The sequence below is a fragment of the Nesoenas mayeri genome, assembly GCF_963082525.1.
Source record: "Nesoenas mayeri genome assembly, chromosome: 9".
NCBI lineage: Eukaryota > Metazoa > Chordata > Aves > Columbiformes > Columbidae > Nesoenas > Nesoenas mayeri.
Window position 1 is genome coordinate 161,510 of NC_137557.1, and position 20,220 is coordinate 181,729.

The window sequence follows — 20,220 nt, forward strand, 5'->3', positions numbered from 1 at the left end:
CACGGTCTGTGCTCTCCAATAACATTTCAACCTTTTCATTAAGTTTAAGAAAGCAGAGAGAAGTCTCAGCATTTCTAATTTTTAACTAGTTTTGTAAAGACTAATGAGAAAAAAAAGGCTCAGCATCAATGTACTTCTTAATAGATGGCAGGTTATCCATGCAACCAGGAGAAAAGCTTCTATTGTAGCTTGCATGATAGACCACTGAGAATCAAACAGAAAGATGATACAAATCAAAAGAAATTGAAACCTACTTGCTTCATTGCTTATAAGAGTATTTATTTTATCATGTTATAAGAAACCCTTAATTCACTAAGCACCTGTGCACTGCTGTGCGTTCAGTAACACACGCTAAGCAAATGCAAGATTTACAAGACAGAGCCTGGCTTTTCAGCGGACTAAATTTGTGTAACAGATGGATTTTTTTGAAGGAAAAAGGCCAAAACTAGAAGTGTCTCTGGGATGGGCAAAGAGAATGCCCATTAGGAAAAGAGAGTGTGAAAGGTTGAAATAAGCTGGAGTGACAGCAGAATGTTTTGATTGTTCAAACAGAAACACCAAAGCCCTTTCAGTCCTACTGGAAAAAGTGACCTTGTATTGAAATCCTAGCCCTAGGAAAGATTTGTGTCAAATTTTAAAATGTATGCAAACTATTCTAAGTTCTCAAATAATGAATGTCCAGCCTAGCCTGACATGAATTTCAAGGTGAGAAGGGTTTCAAAACGCAGAGGGGACAACTCAGAATGGCTTTTGTCATCAGGGAAGCTTATGACAGGGCAAGACAGAGACGGCATGGCAAAAACGGAACCAAACCTCTCAGTACAGTCTTAAATCAGGATATATTATTTCCACATATCCAGCTACGCACTACACGACGTGTCTCTCTCCTAACCAGACAGATCACTCTTTCAGCTGCAGTGTTGTAAAACTGATTTCCAGTACTTCAAACGTGGACTGAACACACGGAGTCAACCCTCTTTCTTTTTTCCTCCAGATTTTGCAGAGACAGAACTGATGTTATATTCTGAAACTTTCCCTACAATGTTTTATTAATGTAATGGTTGGGCTCACTGTGCACATTTGCAAAATTATACAGTTTAAGTGTAAACGGCTACTTAAGCACTTTAGAAGTTCACAGTTAACACAGTCCATTTACAGGGTGGCAGTTGCTGTTGCTGCTATATAAATCCCAAATAGATTTCAAAGCTACTTCTTTGTATCTGGTGTTTTGAAATGTCTTTTTACTTAAGTTATAGAGAAGCTCCTACTAAAGTAACAGTATTGCTCCATAGTCAAAAGCAGGAAGGTCTATAACGTGCAATGGCAATTTGACTTCCGTGACACGCGTTGTGGTGTAATTTTTAATTGTCTGGTCATGGGTTCACTTTCCACGGGACCCGGCTCTTGTTCAGAGCACCAGTGTTCACCTGAAGAGCTGCTACGTCCACTCCTTCTGAACGCTGTCTCTTTATCCTGGATACCTATTCCTTCTTCCTCCTCACCAGGCTTTTATCAAGTCCTACGGTATGTGTTGGCATGTAAGAGTTTCCCTGGCCAGCTCCCGTCCTCATATATTTATCTTTTGCTTAGTCTTAAATTTATCCTCTTCCATCAAAACTGAGGCAAAGCACTTTTTCTTTCTTACCTTGTCCTGGGTTTGGATGCTTTCCCAGCTCGGCCTCCGCCTCACGACAGCCTGTCCCAAGCGTTCCTCTCTTTTTTCCTTGGCTTTTCGCCTTCTATGTTTGTGTCACGGGGTCTTTTCTTCTCTTTGATCTGGAAGCCAACGGACACCTGATTATCTCGCGGGTTCTTCCAGCGAGTTTCCCTGCAGGCTGCGGGGACAGCAGAGCAACCAGCCAGCGCAGGGGCGCGAGCGTGGGTGTGCAGCCCGGTCACACGGGAACTGGAGGTTTCACTGCCTGCTCAACCACTAACGTCCGAAAAATCTCAAACAGGCATGTGCAAACGGGGGTGCAGGAGCCCTTCTCCGTCACACTTCTAAGCCTAACATCGACCAGCCTAGGGCTTTGTTTGGATTGTTTGTTTTTCACGTGGAAAGCAGAAGGAATGATGCTCTTTCTCTGCACTGTAACTCCACACAAAGGAGGTGGCGGGAGGAGGGGGTGGGGAGGAGCGGGGGGAGGGCAACCACCAACACGGGCCATTCTATTGTTTCCTATCAAAAACTTGGCAAAGCAACAAGCTAGACACAGCTGAAATGTGCTGGCTAGAACTTCTCAAAACTTCAACCTGAGACAGACACGCACCGTGCTCAGCACCATCAGAGAAAGTCTGCCAGAGCAGCGGAGACCCGAAAAAGGGCTGCACACCAGACAATTTAGTAACCCCTACTGACACACCACATTACTGGCATCGCCTATAATTATGATTTGCACATTTGCATGCATGTGATGTTTTATGAACTTCTGGTACGCTCTAAAAAGGTTTTTTGTTGGTGGTGGTCAAGTACTTACCTGATTTTGGTATTTTTAAAAGTATGCAATTTGATTTTAAAACAGGTCTACAAAAATTGTCTCAGCTCAAACATAACTTCCTACGACAGGGAATTCAGAGGTGGAATGTTCTTTTTTCATCAGTTTGCATTGAGAGTTTGTTTAATTTTTTAATCATTTCAGTAAAAAAAAAAAACATTTGCCATTTCAGGTTAGAAAGAAATCCCCTTCCTACCAGACTTTCCTCAGTTCGTTCTGGCGAAAAGGCAGGTAGAGGTCATTGTCTCCAGGAAGACAACGGATTGCCTTGCGGACACCAAATTGAACATGAGCCAGTGATGTGGCCTTGCTGCAGAGATGATTGGTGTCCTGGGTGGCAGGAGGCCAAGCCTGGCAGCAGCGGCAGGGAGGGCATCCATCCGTCCGTCCGTCCGTCCCTCTGCTCTGCTGGGGAGGCCACACCAGCAGAGAGGGTATCCATCCACCCACCCACTCTGCGGGGGAGGCCAGGACGGTGTCCAGGGCCGGGCAGCCCAACACCGGAGAGACACGGTCACACTGTGCAGAGCCCAGCAAAGGGCCACGAGGACGATGAGGGGACAAAAAAGCCGAGGAACGGCTGGGACAGCCGGGACCGTGCGGCCTGGGGAGAGCTGGGCCATCTCAGCACTGTGTCCGCACCTGCGGAGCGGCAGGGACACGGGCACCCGCCACAGCCAGGAGGGTCCCTCTGCACAGCAGGACACGCGTGCCCCCCGGGAGGTGCCCGGGCGCCGCACAGGCCGCCCGGGGAGCTGGTGGAGTGTCCGTCCTTGGGGTGTCCCCGGGACACAGGGCTGCGGTGACCCTGCTGCAGCAGCGCTGGGACCCGCTGGGACACAGAGCCTTCTGATTTCTACCAATCTGTGCTTCTTCGAGTCTTTGGGCTAACTCATTGCTTCGGTTAGGATATCTTGTATATCTCTACCTTTCACTATTTGTTCATCTTCGATTGCTCAGTTTTGACTAGTAGACAGAGTATCATATAAGTAACAAAGGACCTGTACTAAAGTCTCCATATTCATAATACTTGGAAGGCTGATAAAGAGCACAAGAAACTTATTAGCGCCCTTCCTGTGTTCCTGGAAAGGTACAGCTTAAATTTATCCAAGGGCTGAAATAGAATCATAAATAAAATACCTAAGTATGGGCATAATTCCTCATGTTGCTGGCTGACACACTCCCCAGAGGTGCCCAGCGTCACCAACAGTACCGGAGATGCTGTCTTAACAGACATGACGGTTTTGGCCTCGCACCTCTCCTGCCACCTCACAGCCCCGGCAGCAACCCCGCCAGACGGGCGGCAAAGCCGCGCCCCGAGCCCCAGCGCGCCCCGGCCGGCCTGCGGCACCGCGGGGGCACCGGCCACTCGCCGTTCTGCGCAGGTTCCCGGCCGGCTCCCCAGCAGCCGCGCTGCCCCGAGGCGGCTGCGGGACGGGGCCGTCCGCAGCGCACACGCTGCCGCCGCGCTCCGCAGCTGCACGCGGCTCCGGGCCAGGCGCGGTCCCACCCGCGGGGCCGGGCGGCCGCTGCCCGCCCGAGCGCCGGAGCTCCCCCGGCACCCCCTGGCGAGCTCTGCTCTGCTCGGCTCGGCTCGGCTCGGCCCGGGAGGGCCCCGGAGCCACGAGGCCCCGGGTCCCGCCGCCACCGAGCCCCGCGGGCCCCGCGCCCGGAGCAGCGGTGACGTGCGGCCCCCCGAGCCGGCCATGGCGGAGACCCCGCCCCGCGGCGCCGCGGGGATTCCTCGGGGCGGGGCCTCCGCCGCCGGCCAAAGACGCCCGGCGCGTGGCCCCGCCCCTATATAAGCGGCGGCCTCGGCGCAGCGCGGGGAGCGCGGCCGGCGCAGCCCCAGCCGATCCGCGGAGCCGCCGCCATGGCAGGTCAGTGCGCGCGGCCACACCTCCGCGGGCGCGGGGCGCGGGGGCTGCGGGCGGCGCGGGCCGCGCTCGCGGAGCCGCCGCGCGCTCGCAGGGCGGGCCGCACGCGCCTATTCTTAGGCGGCCGCTGCCGGCGGCGGGGGGTGGGGCTGCGCGGGGGGGCCCGTCCCGCGCGGCACCGGCGGCACCGCGGCCGCTCGCGCCCCGGCCTCGCGCCGGCCCCGTCCCGCCCCGCGCTGTTCCCGGCGGGAGGCACGCGGGCAGCGGGGCGGGGGCGGGGGGGCCACCGCAGGCCCGCAGCGGCGCACAGGACAAAGCCCGCCCGCCCCCGGGGCGCCCCCGAACGCGTCCGACTGCGTGCGCTTCAAAGCTGCCGTGCGCCGCGGCCCCTCCCGGCGCACCTGCGTTTTCCTTCCCGGTTCTTGCCTCGGCTGCAGCTGCCCGTGCAGTCGGTTTCCCTTTCAGATCCGGAAGGGTGCAGGAGGTCTGGAGCTCTGCCTCGCGATGCAAGTCTTGAATAGATGCTCCTGTCACTTTAGGAATCCTGTTCTCAAAAAAGAAATTAGATAACTAGCACCTTCCTCAAAGAACAGGGGAACAGGAAAACTCTGTGCCTTTGGAAATGCTTCCAGGTAAAGTCCTAAAACCTCAGGGCCAAGCAGCCGGTCCCCTCTGCACGCTGTCAGCTGGGACAGTGCTCAGGGCGCAGGAGCCCGCGGCTGCGAGGGCTGTGCGCGCTCGCGTACCGGCGCCGTCCCTGTGAGCTGCGCAGACCGGGGCTCTAGAGCAGGTCGGTTTTGCCAGGGAAAATCAATTATAAAGGCGTACAACTGTCACACGTTGTCTGTGTTTTCGCAGCCGCGCTGTTACTAATTAGTTCAGGATGTTTCAGGGGTAACAGTGACCACTGTGTGCACAGAACCTGCTGTGGAGGAAACGTTTACAGAGATGGAGCAGGGGAGGGCACAGGGACATCCACACAACTGAAATACTGGTGGTTTAGGTAGAATCACAGAATCATTTCAGTTGGCAGAGACCCTCAGGATCATTCAAGTCCAACCATAACCCAACTCCAGCACCAACCCATGTCCCTGAGAACCTCTCCTGCAGATGCGACTTCCGCATTAAGCAGCAACTGGTCTTGCCCAGTTCATAGTATGGACTCATTCATAACATGCCTGGATGTACTTTAGAGAAGGTATGAAACAGAACATAGTTTGTTCAAAACTTTGGAAAGCTGTACTGACTTCAGTGTGCTACAAGTTGCCAGTATCCTCCTGTCAGGCGGTTGGAGCTTCCTGCTGCAGGCAGGATGACGAGGAGGCTCCTCAGCCTTCACTCCATCATTGAGCTGACTTTATGTCTCAAAGACTTCAGTGTAAGAATACTCATTTCCAGTAACGTGAGGACACATAGTAGAAGCGTCCCACTAACAATTCAATGAACAAGACTAGTCTTGCAGTGCCAAGGTCACTTGAAGAATTAGTCTTATGCTGCTGGAAAACAAAACAAAACCAAAACAACAACAAAAAATACCCCACAGCACCGTCCAGATGAATGTTGGGCACAATCCCACTTTGTCTACACCGGATTTTCAGTGAGCTGTCTGTCAGAATAGAGTGATAGACTTTTATTTATTGAGCAGTCAAGGGGTAACATTGAGTAATGAAAAAGTTGCCCTACGAGGAGGATGTTCACACCACTTAAAATGCTACACACTTGCCACTTGTAAAGCTTCAAAGAAACAAAATTGTTTTGTAGAGCCAAATTATATGAACTATTACACATTTGTAGCTGAAGTGGATTGAAAAAAAAATCTTTATTCCTAGCATTATAAAGCCTTTTTTGAACTTTGTAATTGACCACTATAATCTTAATCCCTTAGGACTAGTTGGTTTTGCTGCTAAGCGAAATAGAAGGTTTTGTAGCTGCTCTGTAGAGCTTGCAAACCAGGCTTGCAGAACGTATCGACAATTATGGTATATGACTTTCCACCAACTAATTAAGATGGTATTAATTTGAAAAGATAGTGATGATGACTGTCTCACGGGCTGAGGAGATGTACCAAACAACAAGCCCTCCGAAAGCAGAGCAGTCAGTATTTAATCTACTAGACTGGACAGTAAGCCTCTAAGTGCCCAGAGCCCTCACTCTCAATCCTCGTCTAACCTAGTAAAAAATCTCCTGTAAAGAACAGAAGTCACAGTTGCTAAAATAAACTTGGATGTGAAAATCTACTCTTGAAATTCTTAGGAAGAAACTGTTTTGTGGATGGTGTCAAAAATGGTTTGGTAGAAAAGAGCACGCTTTGTAAGCGCTGGGAAAGGAGCGCTACATGACAATAGCTGAAGAAGTTTAGAAGCTACTTGTTTGCTTTTGTCAGTCCCACCCTGGCAGTTTAAACCCACATGACAATTGAAAGAATGCAAAGCTTGTACTATATGGCCTCAATAAGCTGTATATGACAAAGTCATTATCAATCTATTTCTAAGATCCAGCTGGAGCAGATTATAGTAACAACCCAACCGTACCTCTTTTTGCTTGAAGAGCAAAATCTGTTGCTGCAAGTCTTAAATTGCTTATCGTATTGCCAGTCACTTCCCATTTAAATCTTGCATTCTTGTGACAGAGCTGCAACCATGGGCTGCAGAACAACTCATCTGCAAAATCCTGAGCTAGCAAAACTTAATGCTGCTGTTCAAGATGTAACCGAATGCTGATTTTCATTTGAAAATGAAGTGTACCTCTTATGCTGCTCTAACCTCAGGGTTGAGAGCTGAACCTTGAGTAACTCTACAAAATTCTACTAACTTTAGACCAAATGCAACCTCACTGACTCCCGGTACTTGTAGCTTAAAACCGGTATATTAATGGCTAAAATAAGGCTCTTTAGACCTTTTGGATTGTCTCTAACATTTGGTATGACTTATTTTACCTGTGGACAAACTAGAACTTGTTTTCTCTTGCAACAGTTGTGTGTGTTTGTTTTTTTTTTTTCTTTTAATTGTATTTGCCATAGGCCAAGTTACTGATAGCAAGTGTAGCTATGCAAATATAACCTGCTTCATCCAGCCTCGTAGGCAGGCCCAATATGCAGAGTTAGACGGCACATCACGGAGGTCTCACAGCACCATCACCTAACAGTACTCGGTTTCAGGTATCTCTGTCTCAGAGTGAAGTAGTGGATCATGCTGACTTGGCCGAGTTCCTCTCTTCCAGACCAGTCTTTCGTGACTTTAGCCACAAATGACTCCTACGTGAAAGGAGCGCTGGTACTCGGCTCGTCCCTGCAGCAGTACAGAACGACGAGGAAGCTGACTGCGCTCGTAACGCCGCACGTCTCAGATCTGATGAGGTAAGGCCACCCCCAGAACAGGCTGCCACAGTTCCTCCTGATGCGAAGGTTGAAAAAATGGAAGTTAAATTCCTTAATAGTAACCTTCCAGAAACTTTGCAGAATTGAACTTAATACACTATCTGGAGTTCTGTAAGTTCTTCACACATGAAAATGTGGTGTTTGGGTGGTTTGGTGGTGGTTTTTTTTTGCCTTTTTTTTTTTCCCCTATATGATGAGTTAACTGATACTCCGCAGTTATAGCACTAAACTGTGCCTTGATACTGGTATTTCAACGGGATCTCTGCTCTTTCGTAGTCTTGCTTAGAACTGTCCAACAACACAATATTGCCTGTGTGTTCACTAGTGCTGTGTGCATGCATGTGGAGGTGGGAGTTAGGGGATTGGTATTTATTTGTATTGCAGAAGCGTTCCTGATTGACATAATGTAACACAAGCTCTCTTGAAATCTAGCAGACATCAAACGAGAGAAGAAAATGAGCAGAACTAAAGTAGCACCAAGTATGTCAAATCAACAGAAGCATCTCACCTGGTCACCACAGTACAGCAAATGAATTTACCAGGCAGCTGCTTCCTACAGCTTCTCTAGAGTAGTCTCAGTGTGGAGCGGACTGGCTGCTCTTTCTACAAGTAAGAGGAGGGTAAAAAACCAGTTAACTTAATAGCTGCCTGAATAACAAGATTCTCTACATAGGGAGGTTCCTCTGAAAGGATCTCTCAATTTATAGAGACAGAAGTGGCTCAGTAATAAATGGAGTGACTCTCCCTGGAGTCTCCTGGCAGCATAACAGCCTTATCAATATAAAGATGTTACACGCAGGAAGGTTCATGCCAGCCCATTAGGTGAGCGCGCTGTTTTCAGAGGAATCGTAAAGCTGCGCGTGTGCTGGTGCCAGCCGGCACCGTGCCCTCAGCCAGCCAAACCCCCCTGGTGCTGCGACTGGAACTTGCTAACGAGGGATGCCTTAAGTTCAGAACAACTGTCCATACCAAACTCTCAGTATAAAGACAGACTTACAAGGCAGAGTTCTCAAGCTCATTTGCAAGATTTGTGGCTCAAATTGTACTGATTAGTGCTGAGCATTCAAGATACACTGTAGAACAGCGAGACTTTACTGATGCTTCATATCTTAAGCAGCATGAACTCCCTAACCTCTCTTAAACTAAGAGTAATGCTTTACAGATAGTAAAACAAGGGTTGGATATCTGCCACCGATTTTCACCACAAGGTCTGAAAGTTTAAGTGCCATTCTGAGCCGAACATGATACTGGGTCAAGACGCTGCTGTACCCACAGCCACCCGTGAGTGAGTCTTCACAGCCTCATGGGATAAAGAGAGTTTTAGCAACTGGGTCTAGTCAGGTGTCCCTAACAATCACAAATCCAGAACAATGTTGTTGTAACTATTGCATAAACTTCTGTTTCAACTGTTTAGGATTCAGCTACTGTCCTGCTGAAGCTACTCTAACAGCTTCCCCTTTCTTGATTGCCTGCTCAAAGTAGGCTGTTAATTTGCCAACAAGAGTGGCTGGAAAAAGCTATGTAGAAAGTTGGTACTATATAGCCATGACCTACTGGACTCGATAGCAATGCCAACTAAAGACCTGTTTGCAGAGGAAGAAAAACCCAAACAAACATCTTTGTTCCCCACTTACTGATGGTGTAAGAAATACTGCCAGGTTCCCGCTCGTTTCACTTCTCTTTATGGAGCCTGTCACCTGCTCTGGTGCTGCAGTAACAACAGAACTGTATCTTGGCAATTGACTCTTTCCCCAGGAGGGTGCTGGAAAAAGTCTTTGATGAAGTCGTATTAGTGAATGTGTTGGACAGTGGGGACTCGGCGCACTTGGCGCTAATGAAGAGACCCGAGCTGGGCGTCACACTAACGAAGCTGCACTGCTGGGAGCTGACGCAGTTTTCAAAATGTGTTTTCATGGACGCAGACACAATGGTATGTGGTCACGTCTCGTGGCACCTCCTGGTGACCTGGGATGGGGGTCGCTGCATTTTGTTTTTCTGGGCTGTTTTGGTGCTGTGGGTGGAAGGGGCTGCTGGTGTTGTGCAGTCTGGTTTTTGTTTGGTTTTAAGAGGAGGGGTAATACAGGCCTTTTTGGACTAGTAACTCTAGAAATACATGTAACGTAGTCTGTGGCGACCATGTCCACAAGGTATTATATCAATGCCTTTGTCTTAAAGAAGATAAGAACTTACATACCTTAAGGTGGATGTCAAAGTCCTATAAAACAGCACCCCAATTCCTAACCTAAAAAACAGAAAATGAATTTATTTTTTTTACCCCCTTTACAACCAGGTTTTGTCAAATATTGATGAGCTTTTTGAGAGAGAAGAGCTGTCTGCAGCACCAGATCCAGGCTGGCCTGACTGTTTTAATTCTGGCGTTTTTGTTTACCGACCTTCCATTGAAACGTACAATCAGCTGTTGCAGTTCGCTACAGAGAAAGGCAGCTTTGATGGTATGTATTAACTTGCATTTCAATATAAGTTAGAGCAGAATGGAAATAGCGGTTGGGATGGCTCAGTAACTACATACATGTCATACAAACTCTGATAGAATTCTGAACTCAGTGTAGCTATACAAAAGTTATATCCTTCTCACAACGGAGGCTATCATTACAATACGTAGTAAAACTATTCTTTTCAGACTTTGTGAATTAAAAAAACCAAAGAGTTTGGCCTCCAAACTAGCAGCTGTAGGCACTGGCAATGTAGAACTGTGTAACGAGATCTCTGGGGTGTAGCAAGCACAGTGCATGCACTGGCGAGTGAAACGGCGGCGCTGCGCTGCACGCGTTCCGAACGCCCGAAGCCTGAACGTTCTGTGCTAACTCAAACTGCTGTGCAAAAACAGCACTGAGTGCAGCTTCAGAGAAAAGGCATTTGAAGATGCAACTCTCTCTTCATTGGCTACGTGACAGCTTCCTGTCACTATAGGGTGGTGACCGTCTTTTTCCCAATATCACGTAGCCATGGCTGATCCCACTATAGGTCACTTGGGACTGGCCACTGTGCCAGATCTCAGCTTGAGGAGCCAAGGTCTGCTGCCCTGTAAGGCTCCTAAATCTACTGCTGTTGCACACAGTGCTTGAAAACGGCTACAGTTAAAGGCTTCTCAATGACTGTCACTTTGTTTTGTGCTGCAGCAGTCAGATAATGAAATTTAGTAACTGAAAAAGCTACAGAAAACTTCATAAACAAGACCATGAAAGGAACTCTTAATAGAAGGTCATTAGCCAACCCGTCGACTTACCTTTCAGCACTTGTAAAAAGCAAAAAATAGTAGATGGTGCTCTTAGTCTGCAGAACAATCGCTGTTTCTGTGGGGACTCCTGTGTGTAGCCTCCCAAAGAGCACGAGTCACAGCTGGATGCTAATGCTGCCATATGGACAAACTCCAGTGACAATGAGCGCTGCGGGGCAACGAGGAGTCTGCCTGCAGCCCATCCGACAGGCAGCCGGTGGTGGCTTCGGGAGTGCTCTCAAATGTCGGGTGCAAATTGATCACCAGCTGTAGCAAAGGCTGTAGCATAGTGCTGGATTGTTGCATTAAAAAACAACACCACAAAAAAAAACCAACCCCAAAACCCTCAAAAAAACCCAAAGCAAACAAAAAGCCACACACAAAAAACCCCACCACCAAACCAAAAAAAACCTGCCACCAAAACCAAACCAAACAACCCACCCCCTCAAAACCCGACACCCCGAAATCCCCAGATGCAGGTGCATCGTTGTGCAAACCGACTGTTGAGGAGCTCCAGGAACATCTGAGACTGGGTGGCTAAAGCACAACAGTGAAACTTCCTCAGCGTCCTAAACATGAAGCAACTGTTGTGGGTCTTAACAGCAAAAACGGTGGGTTAATGGTTTAGGTACCAAATTTCTAGAACTAATTTGTACATCAGCTTTAAAATGTATTTATTTTTTATTAAATGGTAGCACTGATCTGAGTAGAGACCTTGGCGCATTCTGCCACCTGCATAAGCTGCTGCTGAGCTCATGAACTTGGTGGGGAGAAAGGGGATTTAAACTTAAATGGATCCAGCCATTAAAAAAGTTCCTAGGAAACTCTGTAAGAGAAACTCCTGTAAAGGGTCACTGCGCCCCGCAGGACACGGGGATGCGAGCCCAACAAGCTACCAAGCTGTGCGCAGCTGGTCTAAGCACCCCATTTGCAGCAGCAGTAAATAGGAAACGCAAGACTTTCCAGAGCACTGACTGTTTGTAGCAGCGGAGAGATGCCTCCCACGTGATGCTGCTGTCCAGGAACGGCAGCGGGATGGCTACTTTACCTTTCCAGATAACGAGGAGTATGTCCTGCAGTCATTCTAGGTACCATCTAAAAGTAGTGGAGGGAAAAAGTCTGGTTTTGAAAGAAATGTGGTAGCACTGATACATTAAGAACATTGCTATTGCTTCAATAATCTGCTGGGGTTTAAAATGGTTGTTTTTACACATAAAGATATAATGCAGCAAGACTGTATGTATAGCTGAGGTAACTACTAGCTGGTTCTTTCATCTTATGGCCAAGGTGCAGTTTATACAAAACTACTGTTGGGGTCTGGACTAGGACAAATAAACAGCTTTTTGCAGCTTTCAGTGGCTGCTTTGGCAAAAATACATGCAATCTGAAAAAAAGCCGAGTCTGTACAAAATCTGAGAGAAAGTCCTGTAGAATAGTGAAATATATTGTCGCTGCCTCTTCAGCTACGAGCCGCCTGTTCTGAAGGCATCCCACACTTTCTTCTTTCCTAGAAGATCTCACCATTTCATGAGCATTCTTAAAGCAGCACTGAGTTAGACATTAAAGTGGAAGAGCTGAGTAAAGACCAGGGGAGGCGCCTGGTTTCTTTGACTCTGCGATGGGCACAACCCGAGGCTGGTTTCCTTCCCCGACGCCTCGCGGGCAAGAAGAGGTTTGGGATGGCCGGGCTGTGTCCGGGCGCTTTGCCACGGGACCGGGCGGTTCTGCCCGCGCGCCGCTGTACGTCGGGTTTATGCCCAGCGACTGCGTACTTAGTGCAAAAAGCAAATTCTGATCAAACATCAGGGAGACTGTAAACCTTAGTCCTGTTCCAAATCTAATCAGAGCCCAATAAAAAGCAATTCCTGAGTCAGCAGAGACTGAATGCTTTAGAAAACGGAAGATTAAAACATTGTCTCCTTTCTAACTAAGCTATCCATTTACCTGCTCTCCAGCAGTGCTGCTTGTGAAAGCAGTTACAGGTGAAGGGAAGACAGCGAACGGAAGGTCAGGGACTGCCTTCAATCTCCTTCATAAGAGGAACTATTAACACTTCAAGACTAAGTATGTTCACTGCAATTAGGAATGAATGGATATAAATAAGCCGTTTTTACTTCCCAGTAGCTGCTTATAAACTAGTCTGCTTTGGGCCAGAGGCTTTTTTTGTTTGTTTTTTCAAAGCTACTCTACTACTGACATACCAAACCATTCAGACTCGTTTGACCTCCTTGCAGCCTGTGCTTGCGCGGAGGTGACCCTCCCAACGCAGTCCGTGCGGCCAGAACTGACGTTGTTAGTCAGCAGCTTTTCAGTGCAGAACTAGGAACGCCTGTTGCCCGTTAAGGGACATAATGACGCTTTATAGAGTTGTCACCAAGACTGAATGTGCTTTTCTTGCCAGATCAGTGTAGTCCATGCATCCAGGGCTGCATGTTTAACAGACCACTGATACCGTAACTCTGGCATTGAGATGTTGGTCATACGTCTGTAAGCACAATAAAATAAAACTACTTGTTGGCACTTGATCTTCTGAGCTACAGCTTTCCTGAAGCTGACCCGTACCCAGCGGCCAAGTCCTGTTTCTTGCTGCCTTACACAGCTTGAACTCGGCGTGCGGGACCGCGCGCGGCAGGGCCGGGGAGCGGCTCGCTGCCTGTCGGCAGCAGTAACCCCACACGCCCCGCCAGCCTCCGCGCTCGCCGCGTTTCCCAGGGCTGCAGGGGTGAGAGGGTTGTTCACAAATAGAACGGCAGGGCCCCGTGCCAAACTCCTGCTGGACATGACAACTGCACTACTGACTCGTAATTAGTGAAGTGACTGAAAAAACTGTAGAACAGCTCTCTGATGCTATTAATGTGTTCTCTTTCAGGTGCAGATCAGGGGTTATTAAACACCTTCTTCAGCAGCTGGGCAACAACAGACATGAGCAAACATCTACCATTTATTTATAATTTGAGCAGTACTTCTGTATATTCCTACCTTCCAGCATTTAAAGCGTAAGTTCAACATTCTAAGAAGACTTGCAGGGCTTATATAAGCTAATTTATTTTAGCAGAATGAACATGCACAATGTGAACTTACACAGTTGTTCTCAAGAGAGACCATTACTGTCAAAAAAGAAGGTATAACAGTTTCCCTTCTTAAAAAAAAAAAAAAAAGTTGAATTAACGCTAGTTAAATAAATTGTCTCATGGTAAATGCAGAGAAAAAGCTCTATCTGTAGCTTAGGCCATTCATCCCTGGCCGTAACACTGAGGTTATTTAGAGTAAGCACGTTAGACGGGTCAACTGCAAAGGAAGCACCACTCCTCCACTCTGGTGCCGTCTGCTGCAGCTCCCGCACCAGCCTCAGCTGAGCCGGTGTATTGTGACCACCTGGACACCGACCCTTCCCTTGTACCAATTACTCGGTATTTTTAGAACCAGTTTTTATAGTTCATCTAATCAGTCTATGCCATCCAAATAAACATGGTGAACAGAGGGTCATATAAAGCTAGAATTCTCTCTCAGCAGTCTTCCTAGACTTTAGACAGTTCCCTCAGCAGCAGCAGGACAGAACAAAACTGCAGCCAAGCACCACAGCCCCGCGCGTTTCCTGTGTCAGGAAAACAACCGCGTTCTCCCCAGCCAGCAGTAGTAGATCTGGCGTGCGAGTAAACCGTTCGAGAGTTATCTCAACAGGAGCAAGCAGGGGAAGCTGAAATGTTACACAGAAACTCCTATTCATGAAGAGCAGCAGAAGCTGGGGGGGTGGGAAAGTCCCAATTGCGTAAAAACAATCTGATCTCCGAGTGACATCAGGTTACCAGTGTCTGAAGCAGCAGCTCGCATAAGCAGGACTGTTGCTGGCTCAAGATCAAGCTATGTCTTGTGATTTGAAATCCTGTCATGCTAAAAGTGGAACACTTATTTAAAGAAATATATGCAAGCCTAAGAATGACTAAGTAGCTGGACAGCATTTGATAAGCAAACAGCTATTGTAAACTATGTCCTGGTTCTGAGGCCGCTGGTTGTTACTCACATGACCTTAAATGTGCAAATGACCTTGTTGCCACAAAAGACCGGCAGGACCCGGGGGCTCCTGACCGAATTCCATCTGCCTGATGGAATGAGCTGCCTGGCCGAGCCCCGCAGGCCCCGCAGAGCCCCAGCGCAGCGCAGAGGCAGCGCAGCCCTTTCAAGTGGCACGACCTGCTCAGTTGGTGGAACAATTTCCCTTGGTTAGATCAGCAGCTGCACTTCTGATAATCAGCAGTTGGAATAAAGTGAAATTTAAACCTCCTGACATCAATAGCTAAGTTTTTCGCAGCTTTGTACAGCGAGACTGGATTTCACAGCAGTCTCAGTAATCCTTTTTCCAAAGGAAAATGCCAATTCATGACAAATGCTCTGTAACTTCAAAACATTGATGAAGGACTTTTCTGGGAGATGGGGAAAGACAGATTAGTTGCTGAGGCCAGTGTGGACATAAAGCTTCCTAACAGTTGAGCTTAAATGTTAAAATAAAGTGTTACGTATCTAGAAAGCAGACATTGAAAACATGGTAGAAGCTTGGCATCTGTCAGCTGCTGCACAGGCCCTAAGTGCACAGAGCACTAAGAATATGCTTTTCCATTTGCACCAAGTGTAATATAACACTTCTTAGGCATTCTCTGGCTAAAATAGCCTTGATTTTTGAACAATGACAGCAGCCCAAGGCGAGGAAAACTCAGGCTGTTAAAAAGTGCTGTGGCAGGTAATGCCGAATCCTGGCACGGAGTTTAAAGTTAAAGCCCAGGAACTGACCTGTTAAAGACACGTTCATGTTTTTCTTGCAATTACTGCAGATACTGGACCTTGTTTCAGACAAGCACAGGGTTTCACTGTGCAGTAAGATCAGTTGTGTTCCAAATATTAAACGTGAATATTGAAGTACAGTACAGTAGCAGAAGAACCTCCGCCCAAATGCACGCTGCCTTGTTCTGAATATTATGAAGTTTTGAAACACACCTGCGTAGGATCATATGTAAAACTCCTTAAACATCCGAGCCTGGGTAAAAATGACCAGTGTGTGCTTAACAAGGTGTTAGACAAACTAGCTTGGCATTATTGTCTATTCTAATCACATTATGTTGAGATCACATCCTAATGTGATGCAAACTGAACTAGGGGAGACAGTCGCTATTAGAGAGACCTGAAGTACTGGGTCACAAAAGTGACTCCAGCTGAACTCCGGTTCTGGAACCAACGGACAGGATTAATGCCGCCTCCTTTAGTGTCAGGTTCTTTACTTCCAAAGGGAGTTCTTAAAAAGAACATACTGGTAATATTGGGACTAAGCTAGAAATCCATATTGAAAATGGAGTTAAAATAGTTTTTAAAAGAAACAAACCCACCGCCACAACTCCCAACATCCACCAATGACTAAACCGAAGTTATTTAGAAAATAACGGTTGCTTTTGTAGCAAGACCCTGCTGCGCCCGTGCCAGGAGTCCTGTTAATGCCGCAGGGACAGAAAATGTGGTTCTGCAGGACAGTCCTGCAGCCCGGCCGTCAATGACCCTGTTCTATAGGGCTGTAACCGAAAGGGTAACCGAGTCCTAACGCTGACCCTTTTCATCGTAATGCTTTCAATGCCTAACTGTCTGGATCACTCACTTTGGAGCAGAATCTTTTTCACTTTTAAAACCAGTTCCGATTGCAACGGCTGCTTGAGACTGCTCTCTCCTGAGCTATGGACATCATTCTACCTAAAGACTTGAGTTGGCTGTAAGTACTTAAATAGCCCAGACCATTAGGTTTTGGCTGTATTCTGACTAGTGTAACGTAGAATTCCATTTGCATTTTTTCTGTCGTATTGCAATGCTTTCAGTCCCAATAGGCATTGGCAGTTTGATCATTTAGTGTTTAGCGTCCTAAATATATTCATATTTCTGTTTTCTGGACACCTACAAAAACTGCAGGCTAAAAACAATAGGTCTGCCAGTCAAAACTCTTGTTTTCTGGACCCCTGCGTGGCCTGCGGTTCTGACTTCTTCTGTCCAACAGGTTTGGTGCAAACACTAAAGTGGTGCATTTCCTGGGAAGCACAAAGCCATGGAACTACACATACGACTCCAGAACAAAAAGCATAAAAGGCAATGTGGACGACCCTAAAATAGTTCACCCAGAATTCCTCAACATGTGGTGGGACACCTACACAGTGAACGTTCTGCCATTACTAGAACAGCACGGAATTGTTAAAGAAGCTACTACAGGTGGAAACATGGTATGTGCTTTAATATTCTTGTACAAACTGAAGTATGGGTGACAGGTTCTTTACCATTTCACCGATTTTCCCTTTCCTCTGTCCAACTTGGAGCACAGGTGTGGTTTAGTTTGTGGGATGCAGGGCTTTTTGGTTGTGTTCTTTTAAGCTTGGAATAAATAACACTACAGAACGGAAGCATGCTATAGAGTGGTCGTGAACGTAGCTGTCTGCTTGCCTAACGGCGTAAGTGGCTGACGGTGCACCAGAAACTGTACCGCAGTAAGTTCCGTCAGAGATGCGGAGCAGGGCCCTAACTCCCACTGTGCTGCAGCTCATGAGGTGCTCCAGCAGAACCACCCCAGTTCAGTTCAGCATGCGGTACGCACACACAGCTCTTGCATGGTGAAACAGATCTAGGTAAGCCTAGGATACTCAGAGAAAGAAACTTGTGTAGATGGGCAGCGATGAATCCCCGTACTTAACAAAGCCAAAGAGCTGCTTCTGGCTCTAGTTCTCAGTCCGAGCTTAGCAGCTCGCATCTGACTGCAGACCTTATAGTCTTACATGGGCCAGTTTAAGTTCTCAACCTTTCTAAGACCAACTTTGATCTCCTAAAATGTGCTTTCTCTTCTTAACTTTACATCTTTCTAATAAACTATTTGCAGCTATCGGGCTTGGTCTATACTCTGGCTTTCTCTTGTGGCTTCTGTAGAGAGGTATGAAGAACTTAAACTTTCTTTTTCTTCGCTGCCCCCCCGCCAGCTTCTGTAACTCCGCTGTTGTTTTGCTGGGAAAGCTGCACCATGCCTGCCCGCTGGCAACGCTTGCTGCCGCGCACGAGCACTTCACTTCACCCTCCCGTTCTAACGGCCTGTTGCTCAGTTTGGCTATGCAACCTATTTCTGTATTTTCACTCTGCCTTTCCTTTTAGGCAGAGGTTACAGAGGCAGTGTCCCACATATCAGTATCAGCACCATCACCAGTATTACCAACCATATCTTCAGAAGAACGCAAGGAGCGGTGGGAACAGGGCCAAGCTGACTATATGGGAGTGGATTCCTTTGACAACATCAAGAAGAAACTCGATACCTACCTTCAGTAGTGCCTGTCTCAAACAGCAGTGATGCAAGGACTTGTTCCAGAACTAACAGCTAGAAAGGTGTAGATCGTGGTCAGTTACACTTGCTAGTAGCTTGATGAAAAACTTCTTGGCTGAAGGCCTCTGCAGTGCAACAGATGAAGACTGAGCAAAAGCTAGGAAGCAGAATTCCTTGGGCCACCTATAACTGCCCAATTTCCAGTTCTCCATACTAGATAAAACCAGGTATTTTCAGCTTAAATTTTCTTCTGTTGTGATCAATTGGCTCAAAATATCCCTTGAAACTGGGCTTGTTGCCTCACCTCATTAAGGTGATTAGCATTGATTCCTTTGCTTGCTGTTTTAGATGTAAAAATCTAATTCATGGAATTGCTCATACACTAGAGTGGTAGCCATTCTGCTTTACCATAGATGTGTTAACGACACTGGGATACATACAGGTGTAACAGTAATAGCACTGCTTTGCTCTTCCAGTCACAATTGCACTGAAGTGTTGGCCAGGTTCTTACGCACAGTGCCTACAGCGTGGCAGAATGCATTTTCAGTTCTGTATCCTACGGGACTAGTCAACCTGAGTTTCTGTTACTTGCAATGTTGCACTTGATAACAAAAATAAAAAGTTGTCATGCATTTCTGACTTCCCTAAACTCTCGAGAAATTTAAAACAAGAGGGAGCTCGGAAGCAGTCTAACTACGCTATTCAACAGTTACAACCCTTAAGCTCTGCTAATGCCGCTCCAGCTGTCATTAGCGCACGTCCAGCTGTTAGCTCTGTAGCGACTGCCAGGGCGCCGCCCCGAGCACAGCACAGGGAGCAGCAGCACCCGCTGCTCGCAGCGGCAACGCGGACGTGGGCTAAAGAAACACCATCCCCAACGTAAGCCCTGTGCATTGTTTACGTTGTCTGTAAACACAGTGGTGATGCTGTTTTGGCAAAGAAAGACTAAATAGCTGCTTAAGTGACTGCACCTACCCTGATCAGGAAGACTGCTCTTTCCATGTATGCAGAGAGTAAAAGAAAGTGCTTCTTTTCCCACACTCAGGCTACACGTTGTATTCTAAGACGTGGAAAAGCAGTAAAAATACCACATTAACAAAAGCATGCCGAAGACAGAGCGGCTGTACTGTTTCAGATCATCCTTCGGCTGAAAGCCTAAGCAGAACCAAACTAGTGTTTGTCTTTGACAGCAATACTCTGTACTAGCCGAGAAACACTAAGGAAACATTTCATTATTTCCTAATAAGGGCGGATTTTTTGCAGGAAGCTAGTGAGTGCTCAACTTCTGGCCTAGAGAAAAATAAACCATCAACGAGCTCTCATATTTTGCTGGTAAAGCAGAAGACATAATCTGGGTATGAGAGTTAGTTTGTTTTACCTTTTTTCACCACTGAATTGCTCTAAGATTCCTTGGTCACCAGGTAGCGACAACGCTAAAGACGAGGTCCGAACCACGGCAGCTCGTAGCTATTTGAAAATACGCGCCATCCGAACTCCCAGTTGTAACTGGCCCTTTCCTGCGTGGAGTTTTCTTTTGCTGTGTTGGAGTTTTTTAACAGATAAATTTGAAGTTGTGTGAAAGCAGGAGGGACGCCTGGTTACAATCTGCACTGACAGAAGTATACTCCATCCAACAAGAACAAGTACTGGAGTTCTGCATGCTCACAAAATGCTCTATGGAAAATGGTAAAATCCTCGTTTGAAGACAGCCAAACAGTCTAGTTTTGCTCCCCTTGTCTGTATTAATGCTAGAGAATAGGCACATTACTACTTTTTAAGCTTAGTTGGAGAGAACTGAACGTGTAAAAGCATGAGACGATACCAACCTGAACGTTTGGTTTAGCATGTAAGTTTTGTTACGTGATAAGGAGAGATGCTGAATAAGATGAAAAGGTGCATGTTTTTGG

The 20,220-nt window shown here is 47.3% G+C and overlaps 1 protein-coding gene across 1 annotated transcript; it reads left to right on the forward strand.

Moving 5' to 3' along the window:
* Positions 1-4,317: 4,317 nt before the first annotated feature.
* GYG1 (glycogenin 1) lies at positions 4,318-18,937 on the forward strand. The gene is made up of 7 exons (XM_080349905.1): positions 4,318-4,375; positions 7,592-7,727; positions 9,504-9,678; positions 10,039-10,201; positions 13,856-13,982; positions 17,015-17,234; positions 18,148-18,937. Exons 1-7 carry the CDS (start codon positions 4,369-4,371, stop codon positions 18,316-18,318), a joined length of 999 nt encoding a protein of 332 aa, XP_080206031.1. The 5' UTR covers positions 4,318-4,368; the 3' UTR covers positions 18,319-18,937.
* The last annotated feature ends 1,283 nt before the right edge of the window (positions 18,938-20,220 follow it).